The sequence below is a fragment of the Leptonychotes weddellii genome, chromosome 11, assembly GCF_054177405.1.
Source record: "Leptonychotes weddellii isolate Sample4059 chromosome 11, ASM5417740v2, whole genome shotgun sequence".
In the NCBI taxonomy this organism is placed as follows: Eukaryota; Metazoa; Chordata; class Mammalia; order Carnivora; family Phocidae; genus Leptonychotes; species Leptonychotes weddellii.
In genome coordinates, this window is record NC_138379.1 from 41,823,305 (window position 1) to 41,848,082 (window position 24,778).

At 34.9% G+C, this 24,778-nt stretch overlaps 1 protein-coding gene across 3 annotated transcripts in view; it reads left to right on the forward strand.

The window, feature by feature from the left end:
• SBF2 (SET binding factor 2) overlaps positions 1 to 24,778 on the forward strand; it is a 434,906-nt gene that overhangs the window by 290,591 nt on the left and 119,537 nt on the right. For all 3 annotated transcript variants that reach the window (XM_081797377.1, XM_081797378.1, XM_081797375.1), the window contains exons 15-16: positions 4,106 to 4,215; positions 5,965 to 6,114. In XM_081797377.1, the coding sequence (XP_081653503.1) occupies positions 4,106 to 4,215; positions 5,965 to 6,114 (260 nt within the window). The remainder of the gene's footprint in view (positions 1 to 4,105; positions 4,216 to 5,964; positions 6,115 to 24,778) is intronic.

Sequence of the window (24,778 nt, forward strand, 5' to 3'; positions counted from 1 at the left end):
TGAGAGAAGATGGACTCTGAAAAACAAACTGAGGGTTCTAGAGGGGAGGGGGGTGGGAGGATGGGTTGGCCTGGTGGTGGGTGTTGAGGAGGGCACGTTCTGCATGGAGCACTGGGTGTTGTGCACGAACAATGAATCATGGAACACTTCATCTAGAACTAATGATGTAATGTATGGGGATTAACATAAGAATAAAAATAAATAAATAAATAAATAAATAAAATCTTTAAAAAAAATAAATAAAAAATAAAATAAAATAAAATATACTTAGATGTTTATATAGCTATGCCAGATTTCCTTTGCTTAGTGTTGGTATGGTTTATCTTTTTTTATCCTTTTATTTTCAAACTTTCTAGGGCCTTATACTTTATGAATGCCTCTTGTAAACAGCATGTGGTGGGGTTTTTTTTAACCAGTCTCTTACTATACTTATTATGTTATTTAATAATATTATTAATATTTACATAAATATAATTACTGGTATATTAATGGCTTTAATGTTATTTACTGGGTTGTTTTTTCTATTTAATCTTCCTGTTTTATGTTCCCCCTGCTTTCTTGCTTTCTTTTAGATTAATAAACTATTTTTCTTATTCCATAATTTATCTCTGTTAACTTGTTTATACATTTGTTTGTTGTTCTTTTAGTGGTTTACCTAGGGGCCGTAGCACACATCTACTTTTGCCAGTTTAGCTTTCACCAGAAACTTTGCAGGTCAGCCTAGCCATCTGCCAGAATCAAGCCTGGATTCTCAGCCTCCTGTCTATACCCAATATTGGAAAACCTCCTAGGGAAAAAGTAGATGTGTGTGTTAACTCACCTCTCTAGCTTCTTTTCCCTTCTCTGGAATTTTAGGTCCTCCAGTCCTTGTGCTTCTGTAGCAATCTGATATATTTAAGTAGATCAATTTGCATTTTATCTGACTTTTGTAATTATTCCTGGTAGGAATTTTAGTTTGCTACAAACTGCTCCATCATACCTAGAAGTAAGTGTGATTTTATTATCAATGGATAACAGTATAGTCATTGTATATTTACATAGTCATGTTAATTTGCCATTATTTTCCAAAGAATTAATAGCTTTTTCTTAAATGTTGATTGGACTTTCACATAGAGAAGAGGATGAAGAAGGTAGACATGTTAGGGTAAATAGTTATCTTTTGACAGAGTTAGGTAATTTTAATATTCATAAGCTAGTTGAGTACTTTCTTTAAATACCCACATGAACAGATGAGAAGTTTGTTTAAAATTTAATTTGCTTGAATTGTCGCCTTAATTGTCTCAGTATTATCTTTGTATAATCTCTTTACTTTCCTTATTTTCAATCCACATTGAATTCTTTCTTTAGATATGTGTAGAGTATCTCACTATAATCAGTGAGAGAGATACACATGACTCAGTATTTAGCCCTGCGTGTAAAACCTGAATGAATGAATGAATGAGTGAATGAATGAATACAGGAGGCTCTGTCCAACTTTCTGGTTCATTTGGGTTGATCAGAATCAGGATTTTCTTTGTACTAAAATTAAAAGGTATGAATGTTTCATTTTACATGATACTCATTTAATATGAGTGTAAAATTGCTCTGTCACCTTATGAGGCATTCACATTTTGAGAGGTTAATTAGTTTCCACCCATTTCTCAGAGGAGCCAGAGTAATGGTGATTGACTGGAACTAGCATTGGAAAGCTAAAGCCTTAGAAGGGAGGCCCTGGGAAGTCAAGTACTCATAAGCCAGAGTTGTCATCAGATGTTAGAAAGTATTAGAATGCCACAGCTGGGCATTTGGCCAATCTGAAGTATCAGTAACTCTAAGTGAAGAATTTTCTTCTGGGAGTGAACTAAGTCGTAGTCTCAAATAATTCTCAAATAAGTAAACAGACTTAACTACCAGAAAATGTGGGTTGTTTTTTTTTAACTGCTTGCCCTAAAGAAAATTTAAAATACTGCTGAAGAGATTTTAGAATTAAAAGTTTATAAACACAGGTTAAAGATGTTGCTCAATAAAATATGTGGGATTATTTGGAGACTCTAAGAAGTTTCCTACTCTAAATATAGATCGATTTCTATTTCAGTCTATTCCACTGACCTTCATGTGGGGGAAGCCCCAGAGCATGCAAATTAAGAATGAGCATTTCGTACAGAAGTCATGTGAAATAATCTATTTAACCATCATGGTCATGCAGAATATCAGTGTTGCATGATTAAATCATTAAAAATGATTTGGGGGTGCCTGGGTGGCTCTGTCGTTAAGCGTCTGCCTTCGGCTCAGGTCATGATCCCAGGGTCCTGGGATCGAGCACCACATCGGGCTCCCTGCTCCACGGGAAGCCTGCTTCTCCCTCTCCCACTCCCTCTGCTTGTGTTCCCTCTCTCGCTGTGTCTTTCTCTGTCAAATAAATAAATCTTAAAAAAAAAATGATTTGAAGAAAACTGGTAAAATTTGAGTTCTATTGTCTAGTTAATTATATGGTGCCAATTGATTTCCTGATTCTGATAAAGCGCTATAGTTAGGTAAGATGTCACCATTGGGGGAAGCTAAAGTGATGAATGCATGAGTCTTCTCTGTACTATTTTGTAACTTTTCGTGAGCTTAAAATTATTCAAAATAAGAAAGTTTTAAAAATGATTTGAAGGATATAAGATTTTGTATTGATGAAATGAAAGGGATGTTAATAAGTAAGATATGATAGTCTTTCTTCTTAGGTATGAGGGGAAGTGAAGGGATTATGCTTTTAGATTCCAAGAGCAGCCATAAAATATAAGGGGTCTTAAAAAGCAGAATCAGACCTATAAATATAGAGAACAAACTGATGGTTGCCAGGGGAGGGGGGGTTTGGGCAAAATGGGTCCAGGGGAGTGGGAGATACATGCTTCTAGTTATGGAATGAATAAGTAACAGAAATAAAAGACACAGCATGGGGGCGCCTGGGTGGCTCAGTTGGGTAAGCATCTGCCTTTGGTTCAGGTCATGATCTGGTCCTGCAGTCAAGCCCCAGGTCAGGCTCCCTGCTCAGTAGGGAGCCTGCTTCTCCTTCTCCCTATACCCCTCTCCCTACTTGTGCTCTCTCCCTCTTGCTCTCTCTCATTCTCTCAAATAAATAAATAAAATCTTAAAGAAAAGACAGCATAAGGAATACAGGCAATGATATTGTAATCGCTATATAACGGGACAGATGGTAGCTACACTTGTGGTGAACAAAGCATAATGTATAAACTTGTCAAATCACCAAGTTGTACACCTGAAACTAATGTAACGTTGTGTGTCAACTACACTCAAATAAAAAGAAAAAATATATATAAGGGGTCTTTCTTTTTGGCTTAAGAACTATTGATACTACATCTTTTGTACCAATGATACAGTATAGGTGTTAGTGAAATTATACTTTTATTTAACGAATACTACTTTTATTTATATCCTTCTAATATTCTTTTAGTAAGGTAAATTTATTTTAAGTAATTTTAGCCTGTGTATTAGACTAGAATTATTCAATCTTATGCTAAAGGTGACTGGTACGTAATTCATAGGACTAAAAAACCACTCCCAAGTTCATATAGCAATTCTTGAGCCATAATCATTTCTCTTTTTGTATAGTGCTTTCTCAATTCGTCTCTACTCAAATTTGTAGAATCTGATTTTTTGTGGTATGTGGTTTTTCTTTGGTAATATTTTAGAAATACCAGCTTTTTTGTTAGTGGTCCTCTCACATATAAGTATTACCTACTTTTGTCATGATACTGTACCCCAAACATTTATCAATTTGTTTACAATTGAAGTTAAAAGAGGATGTTTACTTCTGATTAATAAAGTTTTACTGGGCAATATGAATTAATTTGCGTGAGTTCGTTTTATCATTGGAATCTCTCTTGTGAAATTATCCTCAATAAGTCATTGACTAGCCTGACATTTCAAAACCTAAATATGTAATCAAGGTAATGAAATGGAATACCTTCAATGCCATGTAACCAGGGAAAAGGATAAATCCTAAATGTTGGTCATGTAAATAGTTACAGCCATATAAACTGTAAACAGTAATATTCCTTTTGCTTTTGTAATTGCCAAAGGAGTTTAACTTATTTATGTTGTCTTTACATTCCTCTGCTAGTTTCGATAATGGATAAGGTGACAACAGTTTTCAACAGTGCACAGAGATTGGAAGTTGTTAGAAACTGCATCTCATTCATATTTGAAAATAAAACATTGGAGACTGAAAAGGTAATAAAATGCCTTCTTTCCCAAGTAAGCGTTCATCATTTCCCTTTCAGATTTACATGTTTAGCTTGCCAAATGACCTCTCCTCTAATTCCATCTCTTTTCCTTATCAAGTGTCCTTTCATTGTTTAGATCATTTTATTTTTTTTATTTTTTTAAAGATTTTATTTATTTATTTGACAGAGAGAGAGCACAAGCAGGCAGAGGGAGAAGCAGGCTCCCCGTTGAGCAGGGACCCCAACATGGGGCTTGATCCCAGGACTCCGGGATCATGACCTGAGCTGAAGGCAGCCACTTAACCAACTGAGCCACCCAGGCGCCCCTGTTTTGATCATTTTAAAAGAATTGTCTCTAAGATTTAAAATCTTTGCCATGCCTAGTTATATGGCTACCAGAGAAATATTGATAAGTGATTTTTTTCCTTAAACTTTTAAACATTGTTCTTTAAATCCTATTTTGACATATTACTTAGAAATTTAACCTTTTTTTAAAGATTTTATTTATTTATTTGACAGAGAGAGACACAGTGAGAGAGGGAACACAAGCAGGGGGAGTGGGAGAGGGAGAAGCAGGCTTCCCACAGAGCAGGGAGCCCGATGCAGGACTCGATCCCAGGACCCTGGGATCATGACCCAAGCCAAAGGCAGACGCTTAATGACTGAGCCACCCAGGCACCCCAAAATTTAACATTTTAAATAAAATTTTATTTATTGTAAAGAATCTAGTCAGAATAAGAAATGAATTGTAAAAACAGTGATATTCAACTTAAATGTGCCTCATTAAAGCACATTCTCTTGCCTTCTTTAAGAAAACATGTTAAACATAATGTAATCTTAGTGACTCATCATAGCTCTGAACATCTATTACAAGAGGCTAAAGCATGAAAAGAGTAACATTTTTACCCTTATAGTAAATGACCCCAAGCCTTTTTAGGTTTTGACTTTTTTTTGGTTTCCATTTTCTCTTTTGCTTGAAGTGTTATAATAGACTTCCTTTTGCTTTTCTTGCTTTCAGGTTTTACATCCTGTTTCTTGTACCTGCCTATAATATTGTTATACTCTCAGACTTTTTCCCTTCCTTCTTATTTGCTCCTTTATTCTATATTTTTTAGGTTTTCAAAGTTAAATAAGCCTATTATTATTTTATATAAAGTACATTAACTAGGCTCTAAATGGTGAACTGGGAGAGACATTCTTCTGGGTGATAAAGTGAAAGAATTTTAGTGCATAAATCTAGACATTTCTGTTTGTTGATCTGAGTCCTTTTCCCTTCTTTATTATGATACTGAAATGAGGAGAGGAGATGTAGAATTTTCTAGTCATAAATTAAAACTGACTAGTGATTAAATAACTTACCAATTTAAAAGAATAAAATCACCTGTGTTTCTTGTCATTTTAGTTTTTCCTTCTATTTTTGCCACAGAGATGTGGCCAGTTATTCGAAGAAGGTATCTAAGTGTCATGAGTGTTTTGGTAACCAAAGTTTTGTTGAGTTTTTTTATTAAGTGAAGTTAATGTTTTTTAACTTATTACATAAATCAGTTCTACTTATTTTTCATGCTGGCTTACAAATAAAAATAACGATAAACCCATCTATTTTATAATTGTTCTTAATAGCAAATCCACTCTTTTCTGGAAGTTTAATTCTAATATCTTTGTTAAATGGTTTATAGGGTGCACTTGAATTTTCTGTGATTGAATGTTGTTTTTTTCCATTGATACCTTTTGTTCATTTCTGCCTCTCTTGCCTTAGACCCTTCCAGCTGCATTGAGAGCCCTTAAAGGAAAGGCAGCAAGACAGTGTCTCACTGATGAGCTGGGTTTACATGTCCAGCAAAATCGGGCTATATTAGACCATCAACAGTTTGACTATATAATAAGGATGATGAACTGTACTCTACAGGTAATTTTTATTTCTTTCAGATTATTCCTAATATTTGAGAATACTTTTTATTTTTCCAGGAGATTCTGTAATTACTGATATGTCAAGTTCTTGTGCCTTCCACAGTGAATAGGATGAAGAACCAGTATCCATACCATTTCTGTCAGAAACACTTATTTATTACTTGGCATAAATACTGAGTTTTTCATACTACTGTTGTTTTCTCTTGAAAAATACTAGGGTAGAGGAGCCTGGGTGACTCAGTCAGTTAAGCGTCTGCTTTGGCTCAGGACATGATCTCGGGGTCCTGGGATTGAGCCCCACATCGGGCTCTCTGCTTAGCGGGGAGTCTCCTTTTCCCTCTCACTCTCCCTCTGTGCTCTGTCTCTCTGTCTCTCAAATAAAATAAAATCTTAAAAAAAAAAAAGAAAAATACTAGGTTATTTTGTTTTTTAAGCAAACTTTTTGAAAATGAAAAATGAAAAGTCATCTTTATGACATTCAGTCGTATGTTACTTAATGTTAGATTTTAATAATAATTTTAATTATTCATTTCAATCAGTTTTTAGTTGTACTATTAAGGTAGAGAGTAATGAGTGATGGATAATTCAAGTTATAAATGAATTACTTGATCAAGTATTTGCTAAGCATCATGCATAAAGGTCAAAAAATACTTCTACTTGGCATCAAAATATATATATTATCTTACAGAAATAAACTTCCCATAAAATAGTGAAGACAATTTAGGAGAAGCAAATAATCTGATTTCTCCATCCTGTCTCACATGTTAGATATTTTATGACATTGGCATCATATTCTTTACAGGTGATACAAATACTGTTTCTCAAACTTTTTGCACAAGGAGAAGAATGTAATTAAATATTAAGAATTCAAAGACTATCTGTGAGACTCTAGAGAAAGTAAACAAAATGCATGTTAAATTCTGTTAGATTGGAAAATGAGAATTACTAGGTATAATTAATAATAAAATTTATGGGTGAAAGAAGGCCTAATTAAATGGAAAGATACACCATGTCCATGAGTTGGAAAACTCAGTATTGTGAAGATATCAGTTCTCCCCAAAATAATAATTAGAGGCAATGCAATTTCCATCAGAATCCCAACTAGAAGAGCAAAAGCCTAAGAATTACCAACATATTCCTAAAACAATGACAAACTTGGGAATTGGTCCTGTCAGATATCAAAAATTAGTTTAAAAGAAGACATATAAGTAAGTAAAGAAAGAAAGAAAAAAAGAAAAGAAAAGAAAGAAAAAGAATACATACAAATGGCCAAAAGGTACCTGAAAATGTGTTCAGCATCACTAATCATCAGGGAAATACAAATCAAAATCACCATGAGGTACCACCTCACATTTGTTAGAATGGCTATTAACCAAAAAGATAAAAGATAAGTGTTGTGAAGGATGTGGAAAAAAGGGAACCCTTGTGCACTGTTGGTAGGAATGTAAATTGATACAACGTCTATGAAAAACACAAAATTAAAACCAGAACAAGTATATGATACAACAATCCCACTTCTGAGTATATCCAAAGGAAAACAGGATATTGAAAAGGTATCTGCACCCCCATGTTCACTGCATTTTTAACAATAGCCAAGATATGAAAACAACCTAAGTGTCTATCAGCAGATGAATAGGAAAAGGAGATGTGGTATATATAAGCAATAAAAGTATTCAACCATGAGAAAGAAGGAAGTCCTGCCATTTGCAATAACATGGATAGATATTGAAGGCATCATGATAAGTGAAATAAGCCAGACAGAGAAAAATAAATACTACATGGTATCACAGATATGTAGAGTCTTTAAAAAAAAAAAAAAGTCAAACTCTTAGAAACAGAGTGAAAAAGTGGTTGCCAGGGCCTGAGGGGTGGGGGAAATAGGGAGAAGTTGGTAAGAGGTGCATACTTTTAGCTATTTGATGGCTAAGGCCTGAGGATCTAATTTAAAATGTGGTGACTGTAGTTGATAAAACTGTATTATGTACTTGAAATTTGCCAAGAGAGTAGAACTTAAATGTTTGTACCAACCATCAACAACAACAACAACAAAACAAATAAATATGGAAATCCTTTCACGATGTATGCTTAAATCATCACCAGGTACACTTGAAATATTTTAGCATTTTATTTCTAAATTATACCTCAACAAAACTTAAAACAATTTTTAATTAGTTTAAAACTGTAGTAATTAAGACAGTGTGGTATTGGCACAATCATAAAGAGATTGACCAAAAGAACAGAATATAGAACAGAGTTCATAAACGGATGATGACAGATAATACACAGAGGTACACATATATGGGAATGTGACTTATGACAAAATTGTCATTTCAGATCAGTGACAAGAGGATAAAAAACTCAGTAAATAGTGCTGGGACAATTAGGTGACCATGTACACAAAAAATGTACAGATTTCTCACTGGTGTACGTATACCACACTATACATTAAAAGCAGTTTCATGTGGACTAAAGACTTAAATATTGAAAAGCCAACCTTTACAGTTTTTCAGACAATTTTTAAAGGAGATATCCTTGACTTTGGGGTAGGGATAGATTTGTTAAACAAGTCACAAATAGTGCTGATCTTAAAAGAAAAGATTGATAAATTTGACTACATTAAAATTAAGAATATAGTCTGTGACCCAGTGATTCCACTCTTAGATGAGCTCTTACCCATATACCAAGAGACATGCACAAAAATGTTCATAGGAACATTGTTTGAAATAGCAGAAAACAAAACAGCTAATATGCCAACCAGCATTAGAATGGATAAATAAATTGTGGTATCTTTTTATATTAGAATATTTTTTAGTAGAGAAAATGAATTGTAGCTACAAGGAACAATGTAGATGAATCTTAAAGAAGATACTTTTGCACAAAAATAAAAGGACAATCCAATTACAATATGGTTCCATTAGTATAAAATTTAAAGCATGTAATATATTATTTAGAAATATAATTTCTAATTATATGTAATTTAGGGATACAACATATATGGTAAAACTATAAAGAAAAGCAAGGCAATGTATACATATATTAAATCATCACATTGTACACTACAATTTTATTTCTCAATTACACCTCAATAAAACTAGGAAAAAACGAAATCAAGGAAATAATAAAGAAAATTACCTCAGAGGAACAGAGAGGAAGGGCAGGTGAACATAGAGATCTTCAATGGTAATGGTAATACTTGATTTCTTAAACTAGATATATGAGTATTCATTGTGTCATTGACCTTCAGGTCTTAGGGTACTGCTATTAGATTTTTTTTGCAGGGCTTATTTTTCTCTTCAAACTCATTTCAAAGGATATTTTTCTCTGAAATTCTAACTTAAAATCTAGCATCAAAAATGCAATCTTGTAACAAGTACTCTGTAGTTTGTTTAAGCAAATTGACAAGATAGGAGATGATTCACCTTTACTGGAAGACATTCTTATTTTAAAAGGTATTTTATACTAGCTATAATAGTTTATAATAATAGCAATAATTAAAAGCAACCTAAATGTTTACCATTTGGATATTGATTAATTTAATTATGTATAACTATTTGGAATACTGCTCAGCTACAACATAAAAAGAGTAGATCTGTAATAAGTGCCCATATGGAAAACTTCTATTATATATTGCTAGGTAGGCAAAACGGAAGTTACATAAAGTAGATCTAATATGATTCTATTTTTGACCTAAAATTACACATCTGTATTATAACATACTAAAAATTTAGAAGCATATTTGCAGTAAATCCTAAATAATAGTTACTTCTGGTGTATGGATTAGGCGTACACACACACACACGCATAGTTAAATTATATAAAACATAAGCATATATTTTATAAATTAAAAAAAGATTCTTTTTGTAGGAAGGACATCATTGAGCACCTTTGTGAGAAGAATAAAACATAATAAATTTGACCTAAATAAAGCCACGTCTTTTGTTACTTTGCTGCCCTTACTTTGCTGCTATATTTATAGAGAACAAACGAATTTAATTAACAGATGAAGGTCTCTAGAAACCCTAAAGTACTTAGGTAGTTTCTTGGTACCCTATGACTGCTGATAAAACTACAAAAACTATTTTAGGAAGCTTTTTTTTCATTAGTACTTTCTGTGCTGTTTATTAACTTAGGAATTAAGTTTTAAGGTTTTTTTAAATTTAATTTTAGCATACACCAATTAATCACAGAAGAGCCAGGTACCCTCAGACTATGAATATTTTCCTTTTTCATTTGAATAATCATATTTCTGGGGAGAAAAAGGCATGGATGTTTTTTTCTGCTTTCAAATACACCTGGGCTAGGGTGCTTAATATTTTTTAATTCAGTATTTCATAAGTACATAAAAATGGATCCTGTCTTTATTCCAGCACATGCTGTTGTTTAACATTATATAGAGGCTCTTCTCAGTTATAAATGGGCTCACATGTGATATTTTTATTTTAATGGGTTATTTATTACTAACTTGGGATTTGTTAGTATTTATATTCTTGTTGCAACAATGTTACTTGTGGGGATTTAACGTGACATTCTGAACATTTTTTACAAAAGCGTAGAGTTTCAAGGCAGAGAGGCCAAACATCTGTGTTGGTATTTTAAGAAAGAAACCTCAACTAAGTGAACTAATTTTTAGCTAGTGATTCAAAAACTTTAGTAATTTTTGCTTTTCGTGATTTTGAAGTTATTCTGTCCTTCCCTGTCCTCAAGGGAAAATAAAGTGGAACATGAGTACTATAGGGGACTATTTTATTTATTAGGTTCTTTCAATGCCAAGGAAATTTTTTAAAGGACTGGTTTATAGAGGTTATAGATTATTCCTATGTATCATCTCATTTCAAATAACATCATATTTTGGGTGTTTTTATAACTGAGATTATTATAAATCTCTCCAAAAATATTATGGCCTTAACTTTTCATCTTTAGCAGAGACATGATTAAAACTTTAGCAGATACATGATGGCAAGATTGTAGCTAAAATTTTTTAAAGATTTTTATTTATTTATTTGTCAGAAAGAGAGAGAGAGCACAAGAAGGGGGGACAGCAGGCAGAGGGAGAAGCAGGCTCCCCAATGAGCATGGAGCCCATTGCAGGACTCAATTCCAGGACCCTGGGATCATGACCTGAGCCAAAGGCAGACACTTAACCCACTGAGCCACCCAGGCGTCCCATTGCTAAAATTTTTTAACAATAAATTATGATTTAAAAACCCAATGAAGGGTGTTATGCACACACAATGAATCATGGAACACTACATCTAAAACTAATGATGTAATGTATGGGGATTAACATAACAATAAAAAAATTAAAAAAAAAAAACCCAACTCAGTGAAGTCCTCCATTTTCAGCATCATAAACAACCGCGTGCTAGAGGAACCCTCTCACTAATGTAGTAGAAATAGATCTTAGAAAATTTGTAAAAAGAAAAAAATTTTAAAAAGAAAAATACCCATGTGATTTTGATACATTGTTTCTTCTAAGAAGAAAAGGAAATTTCTAACAAGCCCTTCTTCTATTCTCAAGAAAAGGACAAATAGGGAAAACCAAATTCTGAGCAGTTAGCAGTTGGGAAAACCAAATTTGTGAGCACAATTAAGCATTGGCCTCTATAGGAGAGCTGTTTAAACCTGAGAGTTTTGCATTAGTCTGGGACATTAGAAGAGAAATAAAATAATCCCTATTCAATAGTAACATGCCCCTCACCCTTGCCTCTAAAAGAATCAATTGTAAATCCTTTCTGGAAGAATGCAGCCCCAAATTAGGTAGTCAGGATTCCCACAGATTAAATTCAATAAAATATGAACTCATTATTTAAAAATGATTGAATACCAAGGAAGTGAGCCAGTATGAATTAATGTCAACAGATACAACCAACAACAGATTTGCACTCTCCAAGACTATATTTTGGGATTATCCAACTTGAATATATAATTAAAATATTTAAATAAAAGATGGAGTACAAAATAAGCCAATAACCAGAAACTAACAAAAATGGACAGCTGAGTTTATATAATCACTTAAAATAAAAATTCAGAGGATGTGGAAAACTCAGTATTGTTAAGATGTCTGTTCTCAGCAAATTGATCTATAAGTTGAATGCAATCCCAATCAAAATTGCAACAGACTTTTCTATAGAGATTGACAGGTGGACTCTGCAATATATGTGGAAATGCAGAGGACTTAGAATGGCCAAAAAATCTTGAAAAAGAACAAAATTGGATGACTTACACTACCTGATTTCAAGACTTGTTATCAACCCACAATAATCAATACACTGTGGTACTGACATAAGCACCAACAAATAAATCAGTGGAAAGAGCACCCAGAAATAGACCCACATTTATGGGATTTTTGACAAAAGCACCAAAGTAACCCAATAGGGAAAGGGAAATTTTTTCCACAAATAGTAGTGGAATAACTGAATATCCATATGGAAAAAAATGAATCTCAACCTTTATGTCACGTCAAACACAAGGATAACTTTGAGTTGTAGAGTATAGATCTAAACATAAAATTTTAGGGGAAAACACTGAATAGTTTCATGACTTAGGAATAGGCAACAGTTTCTTAGATCACAGAAAGTGATCACCAAAAAAGGAAAAAAAAAATATCATTATACTTTATCAAAATTAAAACTTATGCTCATCAAAAGACCCCATTATGAAAATGAATAGGCCAAACTGGGAAAAAGTATTCCCCAAATACATATATATAGCAAAGAACTGGTATCGTGTTTATATAAAGAACTACAACTTAAGAAGCTGAACAAATCAATTTTAAAAAATGGAAAATTTAAACAGATACTTCACAAAATAATATGTGACTGGTCAATAGCCACATGAAAAAGGTCTCAATATCATTAGTCATCAGAGAAATGCAAATTAAAATCACTGTGAGAGACTACTATATAACCCACCCATATGCTAAGATTAGACTGACAATGCCAAATATTGGCAATGTTGTAAAGTAACTGGAAATCTTATACTTTATTGTTGAGAATGTAAACTGGTACAGTCACTTCAGAAAGAGAGTCTGAGAGAGTCTTTTAAAACTAAGCATATACATAATAAAATAAAATTAAAAAAAAAACTAAGCATATACCTATCCTATGATCCAACAATTTCATAATAATTGATGTCTGCTATTTACTTTGAAATGTACTAAAATAATATGGATTAATGAATAGATAGATGGATAGATAAATAATAAAGCAAGCCTAGTAAACTGTTCATGATACACTGTAAGGGGAAATGTACAGGTGTTCAGTGTAAAATTCTTTCAACTTTGATATATGTTTGAAATTTATTGGTATTAAATAAGTAAACAAAGAAATACGTAATTACAAAAAACTCAGTGGATAGGTTAAACATCAGTCTAGACACAGTGAAAGAATTCTAGTGAACTGGAATATACACGTGAAGCAATTACACATAGTGGAGCAGAGAGAAACAGGAAGATAGAATATGTGGAAGAGAAGATACAAGGAGGGGAGAGTGAAGTGGTCTAATACAAATACTGTTCAAAGTGCTATTCTGGGACAAGATAAGGAACTTGTGCTGGGATGCAAATCAGTGACTTTGTTTTCATTGAGAAAGTCTTATTATGAAAAAAAAAAAAAGTAAGCTACTAAACATTGGGCTTAGTGTGACTTCAGCTCACGGTGGTCAGTATCTCAGAAAGTAACCAAAGATCCTGCCTTATTAAAGAGGAGAGGCTTCAAAGTCTAAGCCTCAGATTTTGTCAAGGCTGAGAATTTCAGACACCAAGAAAATGTTTTCATAAAAATTCATTGGTTGCTGGGTAGATTCTTATATTGGGCTCTTAGGCTGAGGACTCAGAATATAGGAAACCACAGAGGAGTTTAAAAGTATGAGAAAAAAGGCTTCTATTCTGCAACCCCAAACTTCCACATCAGATTGACTTAATCTAAATTTTTTTTCTGAGGTGGTTGGTATCTTTATTGCTTTGGAGGTGGAGGGCAGGTGCTCAGGAGCTCTTGGGGTGGTTCCGGTTCTTCACCATTGTAGGCTTCTGGCTGTGCAGGATGGTGCTGGCTCTGTGAATGGCATCCATGCACAGATCTGGGCAGTACTTGTTCTTGAAGATCACGTGCATGATGCTGCTGAGGGTGGCCCAGGCATTCTTGTTAATGGCGGCTTGCACATAGGAGGTGGCGGGTTTTCGCCGGTATCTCTACCACATGACCACCACTACGCCTTTGCCCTTGGCCACGGGCCCACAGTCTTGTGGTGAATCAGCCTGTTGTAGCAGAAGGAGTTGTGAGCCTTCAGGTTATTGGGCTCGGTGCTGTATGTCTGCTTGTTCCTCTTGATCCAGAAGCTGGAGCAGTTCCCCACAACCATACATTCTGGTTGGGTGGGTGGACACGGTGCAGCTCCACTCACTAGCATGGCTGGTGGTAGAAAGAGCAATCTACATATTTTTAAGGACACTCATGCACTGTTTGTATGTATGAAGTAGCAAATTTGGGGATTTTGTTAAGTGCTGTAGTCTGAATATGTTCTCCCAGATTCGTATGTTGGAGACTTAAGCCCTAAGGTGACGGTATTAGGAGGTGGGGATTTGGGGAGGTGATAAGATCATTAAGATGGAGCCCTCATGAATGAGATTAATACCCTTATAAAAGAGAGTCAACAGAGCTCCCTTTGTCCCTTCCACCATGAAAGGATATAAAAAGTCTACAACCTGGAAGAGGGCCCTCAGCTGACCATGCCAGCATCCTGATCTTGAACTTCCAACCTCCTGAACATGAGAACTAAATTTCCATTGTATAAACCACTCAGTCTGTGGTATTTTGTTAGAGCAACCCAAAACAGACTAACACATTAAGAGTATATTAATCAGTAGAATACATTTTACTTACCAAGGTAAGTTTTTTACTTCCTTCCTCTCTTCTCTTCCTTCATTTACTGATTTCTACTCTATACTAGTCTCTATACTAGATATGGAGATACACTTCATACTGAAGTGATTAAGATATCCTGGTTCTTAAGGAGTTCACAATCCAGAAGGAAAATCTCACAGGTAAATATATATAGTATAGCGGGATATGCACTGATAGAGATTTGTGTAAAACTCTGAATGCTGTTAAAGGATTACTGGATTTTGAGTGGGAAGGACATGGTCACAGAAGGCGTTTGTCAGACAAGAATTGAAAGGGAAAGTATTCCAGATAGAGGAAGTTGTTAGTAGGAAAACAAATATAGAAAGGGCCTGTGTTTTTGAAAATTGAAAAATATTTCTGTGTTGCCAAATGTAGGGTAGAAAGATGGTGGGAGATGAGAGAAGTAGGTAGAGTAATTTCTGGTTAAAGTGAACAGATTGAATATGGACATTTAACCTCAGCCACTACCCAAAACTCCAGTAAAACAAAAGTAAAGGATTTTTTTAAATGTAGAAACCCGCAGGCAAAGCAGGAAAGGAGACAAGAGCAATGACATTTTGGATACTGGAAAGCTGCTGTTGAATGACTTTATTTAGCAGACTCAAGACCGCCTTTTCCTAACTGATGGTTGTAAAAACCTTGAAGCAGCCCAATTTGCAGAACTGCAAAAGGCTTAGGGATTGGGGACATCAAGTAATCTCTGAAAACAGGAGGTTTAGGTGGGGCTAAAACATTAAAAAGAGGATTGGTTGAAAGTCCCCTTAAGATGCAGTTGGATTGGGGCGCCTGGGTGGCTCAGTCGTTAAGCGTCTGCCTTCGGCTCAGGTCATGATCCCGGGATCCTAGGATCGAGCCCCGCATCAGGCTCCCTGTTTGGCAGGGAGTCTGCTTCTCCCTCACCCACTCCCCCTGTTTGTGCTCCCTCCCTCGCTGTGTCTCTCTCTGTCAAATAAATAAATAAAATCTTAAAAAAAAGATGCAGTTGGATTGCCCGCCTAGATAATTTTTCAATTCTGTGTAAACAACCAGCTGCTCCTCCTTTACCCTCGTAGAAGATTAGAGGTTTGTTTGTTTGTTTGTTTGTGTATTTATTTTTAAGAGAGAGGACATCACTACCCTGGGAGACACTAAGTCTGGCTGAGGGAAATTCTGGTTTTCTGCAAACAAGAGAGTTAAGTGAATGCCAAATATTGAGAATACCAGTAGACTTTCTGCCTTCAGCTCCCAGAACTCTGACAACTTGTTCTCAAGTCAGGAAATTGGAAAACAGTTCTTTGAGAAATGTGAACAGCCAGAGAAAAAGATTTTACTAAAGATACTGAGATTAGGAGTTTCTCATCCAAATAGCTCAACCAGATCATGCTAAAATGGAGCTTAAAGTCAGCAGGCTTCACCATGTACACATTCTTTTTATTTTGTCATTCTTTGCTTTACTTTGTGTGGAGTATGACCTAAGCAGAAGGACCCCTAAAACAAAGTCAGTACCTACCATTGTTCCCCAACTCTGCTTTCATTCCCCACTCTCCCTTGTGAGAGAACCATCTAGTCATCATCCGTAATTGTCCTGTCCTTCTTCTTGGGTACATGTATCACTCTGATGGCCTCCAACAACCTCAGCTTTCTTCTGGCTCTGAAACTGGGTTAGCCACAGTCACTACTACCCTCTAGAAATAGGCCCAAAGAAATTAAATAGTTTTTCCAAATCACAGAGCTCATAAATCAAAGAGGTGAGTTCTGAATCTAGTTTTTGTTTTTTGTTTTTATTCACTCTGTGCCTTTAGCTCACCGATGCTGTGTTCTTCAGAACACAATACGTGGCAATTAGGTGCTCTACAGCTAAATTTAAATTTAGATCAGAAGCCTGTATTCTGGAAACTTGTGGATCTTTTTTTTTTTCCTTCCATTTTTTAAAATAACAGTTGCTATAGACAAACTCAACCTGGGCGCCTGGGTGGCTCAGTTGGTTAAGCAGCTGCCTTCGGCTCAGGTCATGATTCCAGGGTCTGGGGATCGAGTCCCACGTCGGGCTCCCTGCTCGGCGGGGAGCCTGCTTCTCCCTCTCCCTCTGCCTGCCTCTCTACCTACTTGTGCTCTCTATCTCTCTGACAAATGATTAAATAATAAAAGTAGTGTTGTACTAGAACACAAGTAGACTAATAAACCGTTAAATAGAGTACATAGAGACTTAACTGGTGTTTATGGGAACTTAATGGGTATCACAAATCAGTGGAGAAAGAACTTATTTAATAAACAGTATTGGGAGAAGTGGATCACTATGTGAAGAGAAAGCATTCCTAGATAGTGACACTTATAAAGATATTCTTCAGATAGCTTAAACATCTATAAGTAATGATAGAACTCCAAAGTTAATAGAAATGAAGAGGAATATCTTTGTGACCTAAGGGCAGGGAAGAAATTCTTAAAATTTAAAATTTAAAACATCGATGCAGTAATACAAAGTAAATGTAAATGTAAATACAGGCAATAGAAAACCAGATGGATTTCTTAAGTTATTAAAACATTTTTTTAGGGGCGCCTGGGTGGCTCAGTCATTAAGCATCTGCCTTCGGCTCAGGTCATGATCCCAGGGTCCTGGGATTTAGCCCTGTGTCGAAGATTTATTTATTTTAGAGACAGCACTCATGCATGAGTTGGGGGAGAGACAGAGGGAGAGAATCTCAAGCAGACTCCATGCTGAGTGTGGAGCTCAGTCCACAACCCATGAGATCATGACCTGAGCCAAAATCACAAGTTAGACGCTTAACCAACTGAGCCATCCAGGTGCCCCTAAAACCTTTTAATCAATGAAGGACAGCATGAATGAAGTTAATATACAGATAATAGACCAGAATTCTTACTTGTTTTACTATCTAAAATTAACAAGGAAATAATATCTGGAATACACAAAAAATTTCTCTAAATCACCAAGAGTTAAACAGCAACCCCAGTGAAAATTGAAAAATGTGGGTCACCTGGGTGGCTCAGTTGGTTGGGTGCCTGCCTTCATCTCAGGTCATGATCCCAGGTCCTGGGATTGAGCCCCACATTGGGCTCCCCGCTGAACTTCTCCCTCTCCCTCTGCCTTTCCCTGCCCCTCATGCTTTCTCTCATGTGCACTTTCTCTCTCTCTCTCTCAAATAAATAAAATCTTAAAAAAAAAAAATTGAAAAAAGATATGAATAGGCTCTTTATAAAAGAGAGAACTCGAAAAGCTATAAGGATATATAAATTAAAATAATAGCTTTATCTTCTTACTTAAGACTGGCAAAAATTAGAAAGTAGAATAATGCAAAGTGTTGGTAAGGATGTGGCAATATAGGAATCCTCATTCCTCATGCATTGCTGGTGAAGAACAGAGATAGGTGTAGTTATTTTGGAGAGCAATCAGGTGGTACTTAGTCAAAAGGAGACTATGTACATACCCTCTAACACAGCAAAGTCCTGGATAGATGATTGAGGGAGAGGGGGGAGGAGGGGGATATTAAAAGAATTATTAGTAATCCTTTGTGATAAAGTACAATGTTTAGATTTGCCCTTGTCTAATATGTGAATTAAAATAAGGATTTATTATATATCTGTAATTAATTGATGCTTGTAGATTCTTTAGTCCATATATTTACTTATTTTTGAAGAGAGGAAGAGTAAGGACAAATTTGGAGGCCCTGCTAATCTGTCACTGCCTTTAAACCTTCAACTTTGATGATGCAGTTGACTTGCAGAAAAAGCTAAATTCCATTTACTACAGAGCTGCACATACACCAGCTCAGAATGCAGAGAAGCTGAAAGGAAATCCAGCAAGAGCTTGGAGGAGCGGCAGACTTGACTGACAAGATAAGCCAGAAGATTGATGACACTATGCTGACCTCTAAACACAAACATGGGTGCTGTTCCACTCCCACTTTTCAAGTCTCTGGCAACGCTAACTCAGAACCATCTAGAGAAAGGGATTCTAGAACACATGGTTCCAGTGTAGTTAAATTGACTCTTCTTCCCAGTCAGTACCCTAATTTAACATGAGATCCTTTGAGGCTGGGAATTCCAGTTGTATTGTAATTCACCTACAGGATTACACTTTGTTATGATATTTAGACATCTCAACCCTGCAGCTACAGGATCTTACTTATTTTTAAGAACAATCACAGAAACTGGTTCCTTACCTGACCTTATGATAGAAATTTAACAACCTGAGCTTATTACAACCTTTCTCCAAATTCTCTAGTACATTTTGAAACAACGGACTAGCCTCATTGTTCCTCTTATATGAATTAAAATATTTATGGCAACAATTACTTGGTTATCTATAGGCACTTGATTATAGTTGTCTATTGGTGATAATTTAATTGTTTTGCCATTGAGTGTCATGGACTACCAGTTTCTCATTAATTACTGACAAAAGACTAATAATGCTTTTTGTCTTTAATAACTATTTTTATTAATACTTTTAGAAGAGTTTTAGTTTCACAGCAAAATTGAGGGGAAAGTATAGAGATTTCTCATATACCCTTTACCCCACATATACATAGCTTCCCCCATTATCAGCATTCCCCACCTGAGTGGTACATTTGTTACAATTAATGAACCTATATTGACACATCATAATCATCTGAAGTCCATAGTTTACATTGTTTCACTCTTGGTGTTTAGACAACCGTATAATGAGATATATCCATTACTGTGGTATTATATGGAGTATTTTTACTACACTAAAAATCCTCTGTGCTCTGCTTATTCATCCCCCCTTCCAATTATTAATGCTTTTGAATTTCATCGGATCTAAAAACCAATTCCAGATTTCCATCCTTAAGTTGCGTTACTTCTGAAACAATTATTGGTACAGATCAGGAAAATCCTCAAGTAGCACTCTTCATTTTCTGCAAGTTTGTTGTATTATACTTCTCTCAGTTACATCTGTCTAAATGTGTAGAAAAGACCAACAATAATTTCCAAATATTCTGGGCAGTAAAATAATTGCTTTTACAAAAGGAATTTAAAATACTGTCTTAGCTAGTTATATCAGATTGCATTGAGTGTTTACTGTAATATCTAAGGGATATTTAATGGAGATTTAACAGACTGCTGACAGTCATGGATTTGATGTTCTTTGTGTTGACCATTTGAGAACAATTTATGATAAATAGTAATTTGTATTTTTGGTGAGGCAGAAATTTGAGCTGTGCATGTAATGCTATTATGTGTTAGTCAAACAGTAGCTAGTATGTAAACCTTGCTAATCATGATTCATTCTGCATCTGAACTTGACCTTGTTTTCAAGTAGTCATTGTGTGACTCATGAAATTCTGTTTGTGAAATATATAATATTTATGACATATGTATTGTTTAAAGAATAGTAATAAAATAAATACACATGTACCCAACACCCAGTTCAATATATAAGATTAACACTGAAGTCCTTGGGAGCTCCACCTCAACTTTTCCCGCTCTTAGCACCATTCTCCTAAATGTGATATTATTCATTCCTTTGCTTTTCTTCATGGTTTTACCCAACATGTGTACTTTTAAAATATAATTCAGTTGAGTTTTGCCTGTTTTGACCTTCGTATAATTGCAATCATCCTGTTTTTTTCATCGATACAATCAGTATTTGTTGAGCAGCTGCTCATAAAGCTCATCCATCTTGACATATAAAACTACGGTTTGTTTACATTCATTGCTGTATGAGTCCATGCTACTGTTGAAGGCTATTTAACTCTGGTAATGAAAGCAGTGTTGTAACTGAAAACACTGTTGTTGACCATTCTTATCCACTGATGCACTTGTACAGGAATTTCTCTTGAATAAACACATAGAAATGGAATTGCTGAGTCAAGAATGTGTACAACTTCAACTTTACTAGATTATGACAAATTGTTTTCTAAAATATCTTTACAAACTTACACCCTTACAACAGTGTATGAGAGTTACTGTGACTTTATTAATTTTAAATTCTACCGGTCTGGTGATTGTTAAAGGGTATATCACTGTAGTTATAATTTGCATTTCCTTAATAACTAATAAAATGGAACAGTTTTTCATGTTTATTAGCTTTGTATATTTTCTACGTAAGGAAATGCCTATTTGCTTCTTTTGCCCTTTTCTTCTTTTGCATTATCTTTTTCTCATTGATTTATGAATCTGAATTTATGAATCTGAATGCCAAGCTTTTCATGTTGCAGGTATTGCTTCCTAGTTTGTGGTTTTCTTTCTGATAATTTTTGGTGAATGTAAGTTTTTTATTTTAATATAGTCAGTTTCATTAATTGTTTCCTTTATGGTTTGTACTTTTTTATGTCTTGTGCAAGAAAACCTTTCCTACTGTGAGGTCATAAAGATATTCTTATATCCTCATAAAAAATTTAATAATTTTACCTTTCATATTTAAGTCCTTAATCTATCTAAAATTGATTTTTTTTTGTGAACCTGTATGAAGTAGAGATCCAGTTTATTTTTTTCCAAATGTATAATCAATTACCTGCAGAACTATTTATATAGTAGTATATCCTTTTTCCAATGATTTGGTGTGACCCCCTTTTCATACATCACATTTCTATAAATATTGGGTCTGTTCAGAATTTCTGCTTTGTAAATCTGTTTGCCTATTTTCACAAAAGCATTGTATAGTCTTTTTTTAAAAAATATTTTATTTATTTTGAGAGAGAGAGCGCATGAGAGAGAGAGCATGAGCAGGGGGAGGGGCAAAGGGAGAAACAGACTCCCCACTGAGCAGGGAGCCCTATTGGGACTCATTCCCAGGACCCCCGAATCATGACCTGAGCCAAAGGCAGACATTTAACAGACTGAGCCACCCAGGTGCCCAAAAGCATCATATAGCCTTAAAGTTTTATAATGAAAATGAATTTAAAATCTGTGAGACAAGTCCCCATGCTTTATCTTCCTAAGGAATATCTTGCCTATTCTTTGCCCTTTGTTTTTCTGTATAATTTTAAGAATCATCTTATTGAATTCCATGAGAAACTCTAGTGGGACTTTGATTAAAATTATGTTGAATTTGTAGGCTAATTTAGGGAGGAACTAACATATTCACAAGTCTTTCTCTCCATAAATATAGTATATTTCTTAATGTATATAGGCCTTTACTGTGTTTTAGTAACTTTTTTGCATTTTATTTTATAGTTAAATGCTTCTTTTAAAAGTTTTAATTTTAATTCCAGTTAGTTAACATACAGTGTAATATTAGTTTCACTTGTACAATATAGTGATTCAGCAATTCCAACATCACCCAGTGTTCATCACAAGTTCACTCCTTAATCCCTGTCACCTATTTAACCCATCTCCCCACCCACTTCCCTTCTGGTGACCATCAGTTTGTTCTCCATAATTAAGAGTCAGTTTCTTCATTGCTCTCTCTCTGTCTCTGCCTCTGTCTCTCTTTCCCCTGTGCTCATTTGTTTTGGTTCTTAAATTCCACATAAGAGTGAAATCATATGGTGCTTGTCTTTCTCGGACTTACTTCACTTAGCATTATACTCTCTAGCTCCATCCATGTTGTTGCAAATGGCAAGATGTCATTCTTTTTTAATAGCTGAATAATATTCCATTGTATAAATATACCATGTTTTCTTTATCCATTCATCTATGAATGGACACAGGCTGCTTCCATTGTAAATAATGCTGATATAAGCATAGAGGTGCATGTATCCCTTTGAATTAGTGTTTTTGCATCCTTTGGGTAAATACCCAGGAGTGCAATTGTTAAATCATAGAGTAATTCTATTTTTAACTTTTTGAGGAAATTCCATACTGTTTTCCAGCGTGGCTGCACCAGTTTGCATTCTCACCAACAGTGCACAAGGGTTCCTTTTTCTCCACATCCTGGTCAACACCTCTTGTTTCTTGTGTATTTGATTTTAGCCATTCTTACAGGTGTGAGGTGATACCTCGTTGTGGTTTTGGTTTACATTTCCCTGATGGAAAGTGATGGTGAACATCTTTTTCATGTCTGTTGGTCATCTATATGTCTTCTTTGGAGAAATGTCTGTTCATGTCTTGTGCCCATTTTTTAATTGAATTATTTGGGCGGGGTGTTGAGTTTTGTGAGTTATTTATATATTTTGAATGGTAACCCTTTATCAGATATATCATTTGCAAATATCTTCTCCTACTCTGTAGTTGGCCTTTCAATTTTGATTGATCTGTTTTAATAACATTTTATTATTTTCTCCATGACAGTCTTTATACATCTTTTGTTAGATCTATTCCTGGTTACACTATCATTTTGTTTTTACTGTTGTTGCTATCGTAAATGGTATCTTTAAAAATTACATATCCTAATTGCTTTTGTCTGATGTATAGAAATATAGTAAGTTTATTAATGTTGCAGACTTCATTGTATATAATAATTTGTCTGCATATTCTTTGTAGTTCTTTATACTGATAATTATATCATCCGGTATCATCCATGTCATCTAGTAGTGCTTTTCACCTTGTTTTCCAAACTTTATTCGGTTCTTTCTTTTTTTTATCGTGTAGCAAGCATTTGTAGTGTAACATTAAATAGAAGTGATAGAACCTTTCTTTTAAAGTTTAATCATTGAACTTTATCTTTGCTAAAGGTTTTTTTTAACAGCATTTAATATTTTATTGTATTTTTAATTTATCGCTATTATTTTTAACATACAGTGTTATATTAGTTTCAGGTGTACAATACAGTGATTCAACACTTACATACAACACCTGGTGCTCATCAAGTTTTGTTAGATGTCATATATCAGGTTAAAAAGTCCTCTTCCAAAACAAACAAAAATACCTAATTAAAGATCATACAGCATGGAAAAAAGTCCTCTTCCTTTCTTGGTTTGTTAAGAGTTTTTCTCATTAATACATGTTGAGTTTCATGAAATACTTTCTCTGCAAATATCAATTGTTTTCATGAATTATTGAATTTGATATGTTAGGAATTTTTCCCATGATTGTTTCCATCATTTGAGATTAGCCTATTATTTCTCATAATGTTTTTGACTGGTATTGGAGCAAGCTTATACTTAGTGTCAGAAAATGAAGTAGAGGGGCACCTAGGTGGCTCAGTCTGTTAAGTATCTGACTTTGGCTCAGTTCATGATCTCAGGGTCCTGGGATCGAGCTCTGCCTCAGCTCCCCACTTAGCAGGGGGTCTGCTTCTCTCTCTTCCTCTGCCCCTACCCTCCCTCTTGCACCCACTCTCTCGCTCTCTCTCAAATAAATAAATAAAATCTTTTTTAAAAAAAGAAAATGAGGGCGCCTGGGTGGCTCAGTTGTTAAGCGTCTGCCTTCGGCTCAGGTCATGATCCCGGGGTCCTGGGATCGAGTCCCACATCGGGCTCCCTGCTCAGCAGGAAGCCTGCTTCTCCCTCTCCCACTCCCCCTGCTTGTGTTCCCTCTCTCGCTGTGTCTCTCTCTGTCAAATAAATAAATAAAAATCTTTAAAAAAAAAAAAAAAAGAAAAGAAAATGAGGTAGAGATTGTTCCTCTGTGTCTCCTATCTGAAAGGGTGAAGGTTAGATTGAAATAGTATGTTCCTTAAAAGTTTGTTAGAACTCAGCAGTAAAGCCATCTAAACCTAGTGTTCTCTTTGTAGGAATACTTTAAATTTCCAATTATAGACTATTCAGATTAGTAATTTTTCCTTGAGTTTATTTGGTAATTTTTTCCTAGGAATTTGTCTGTTGTGGATTTCTTCCTTTTTAAAATTGGTTTTGCCAATTTTATTACTCTAGAAACCCTTTGCTTTTTAAAAAAATTTTAATTCCAATATAGTTAACGTATAGT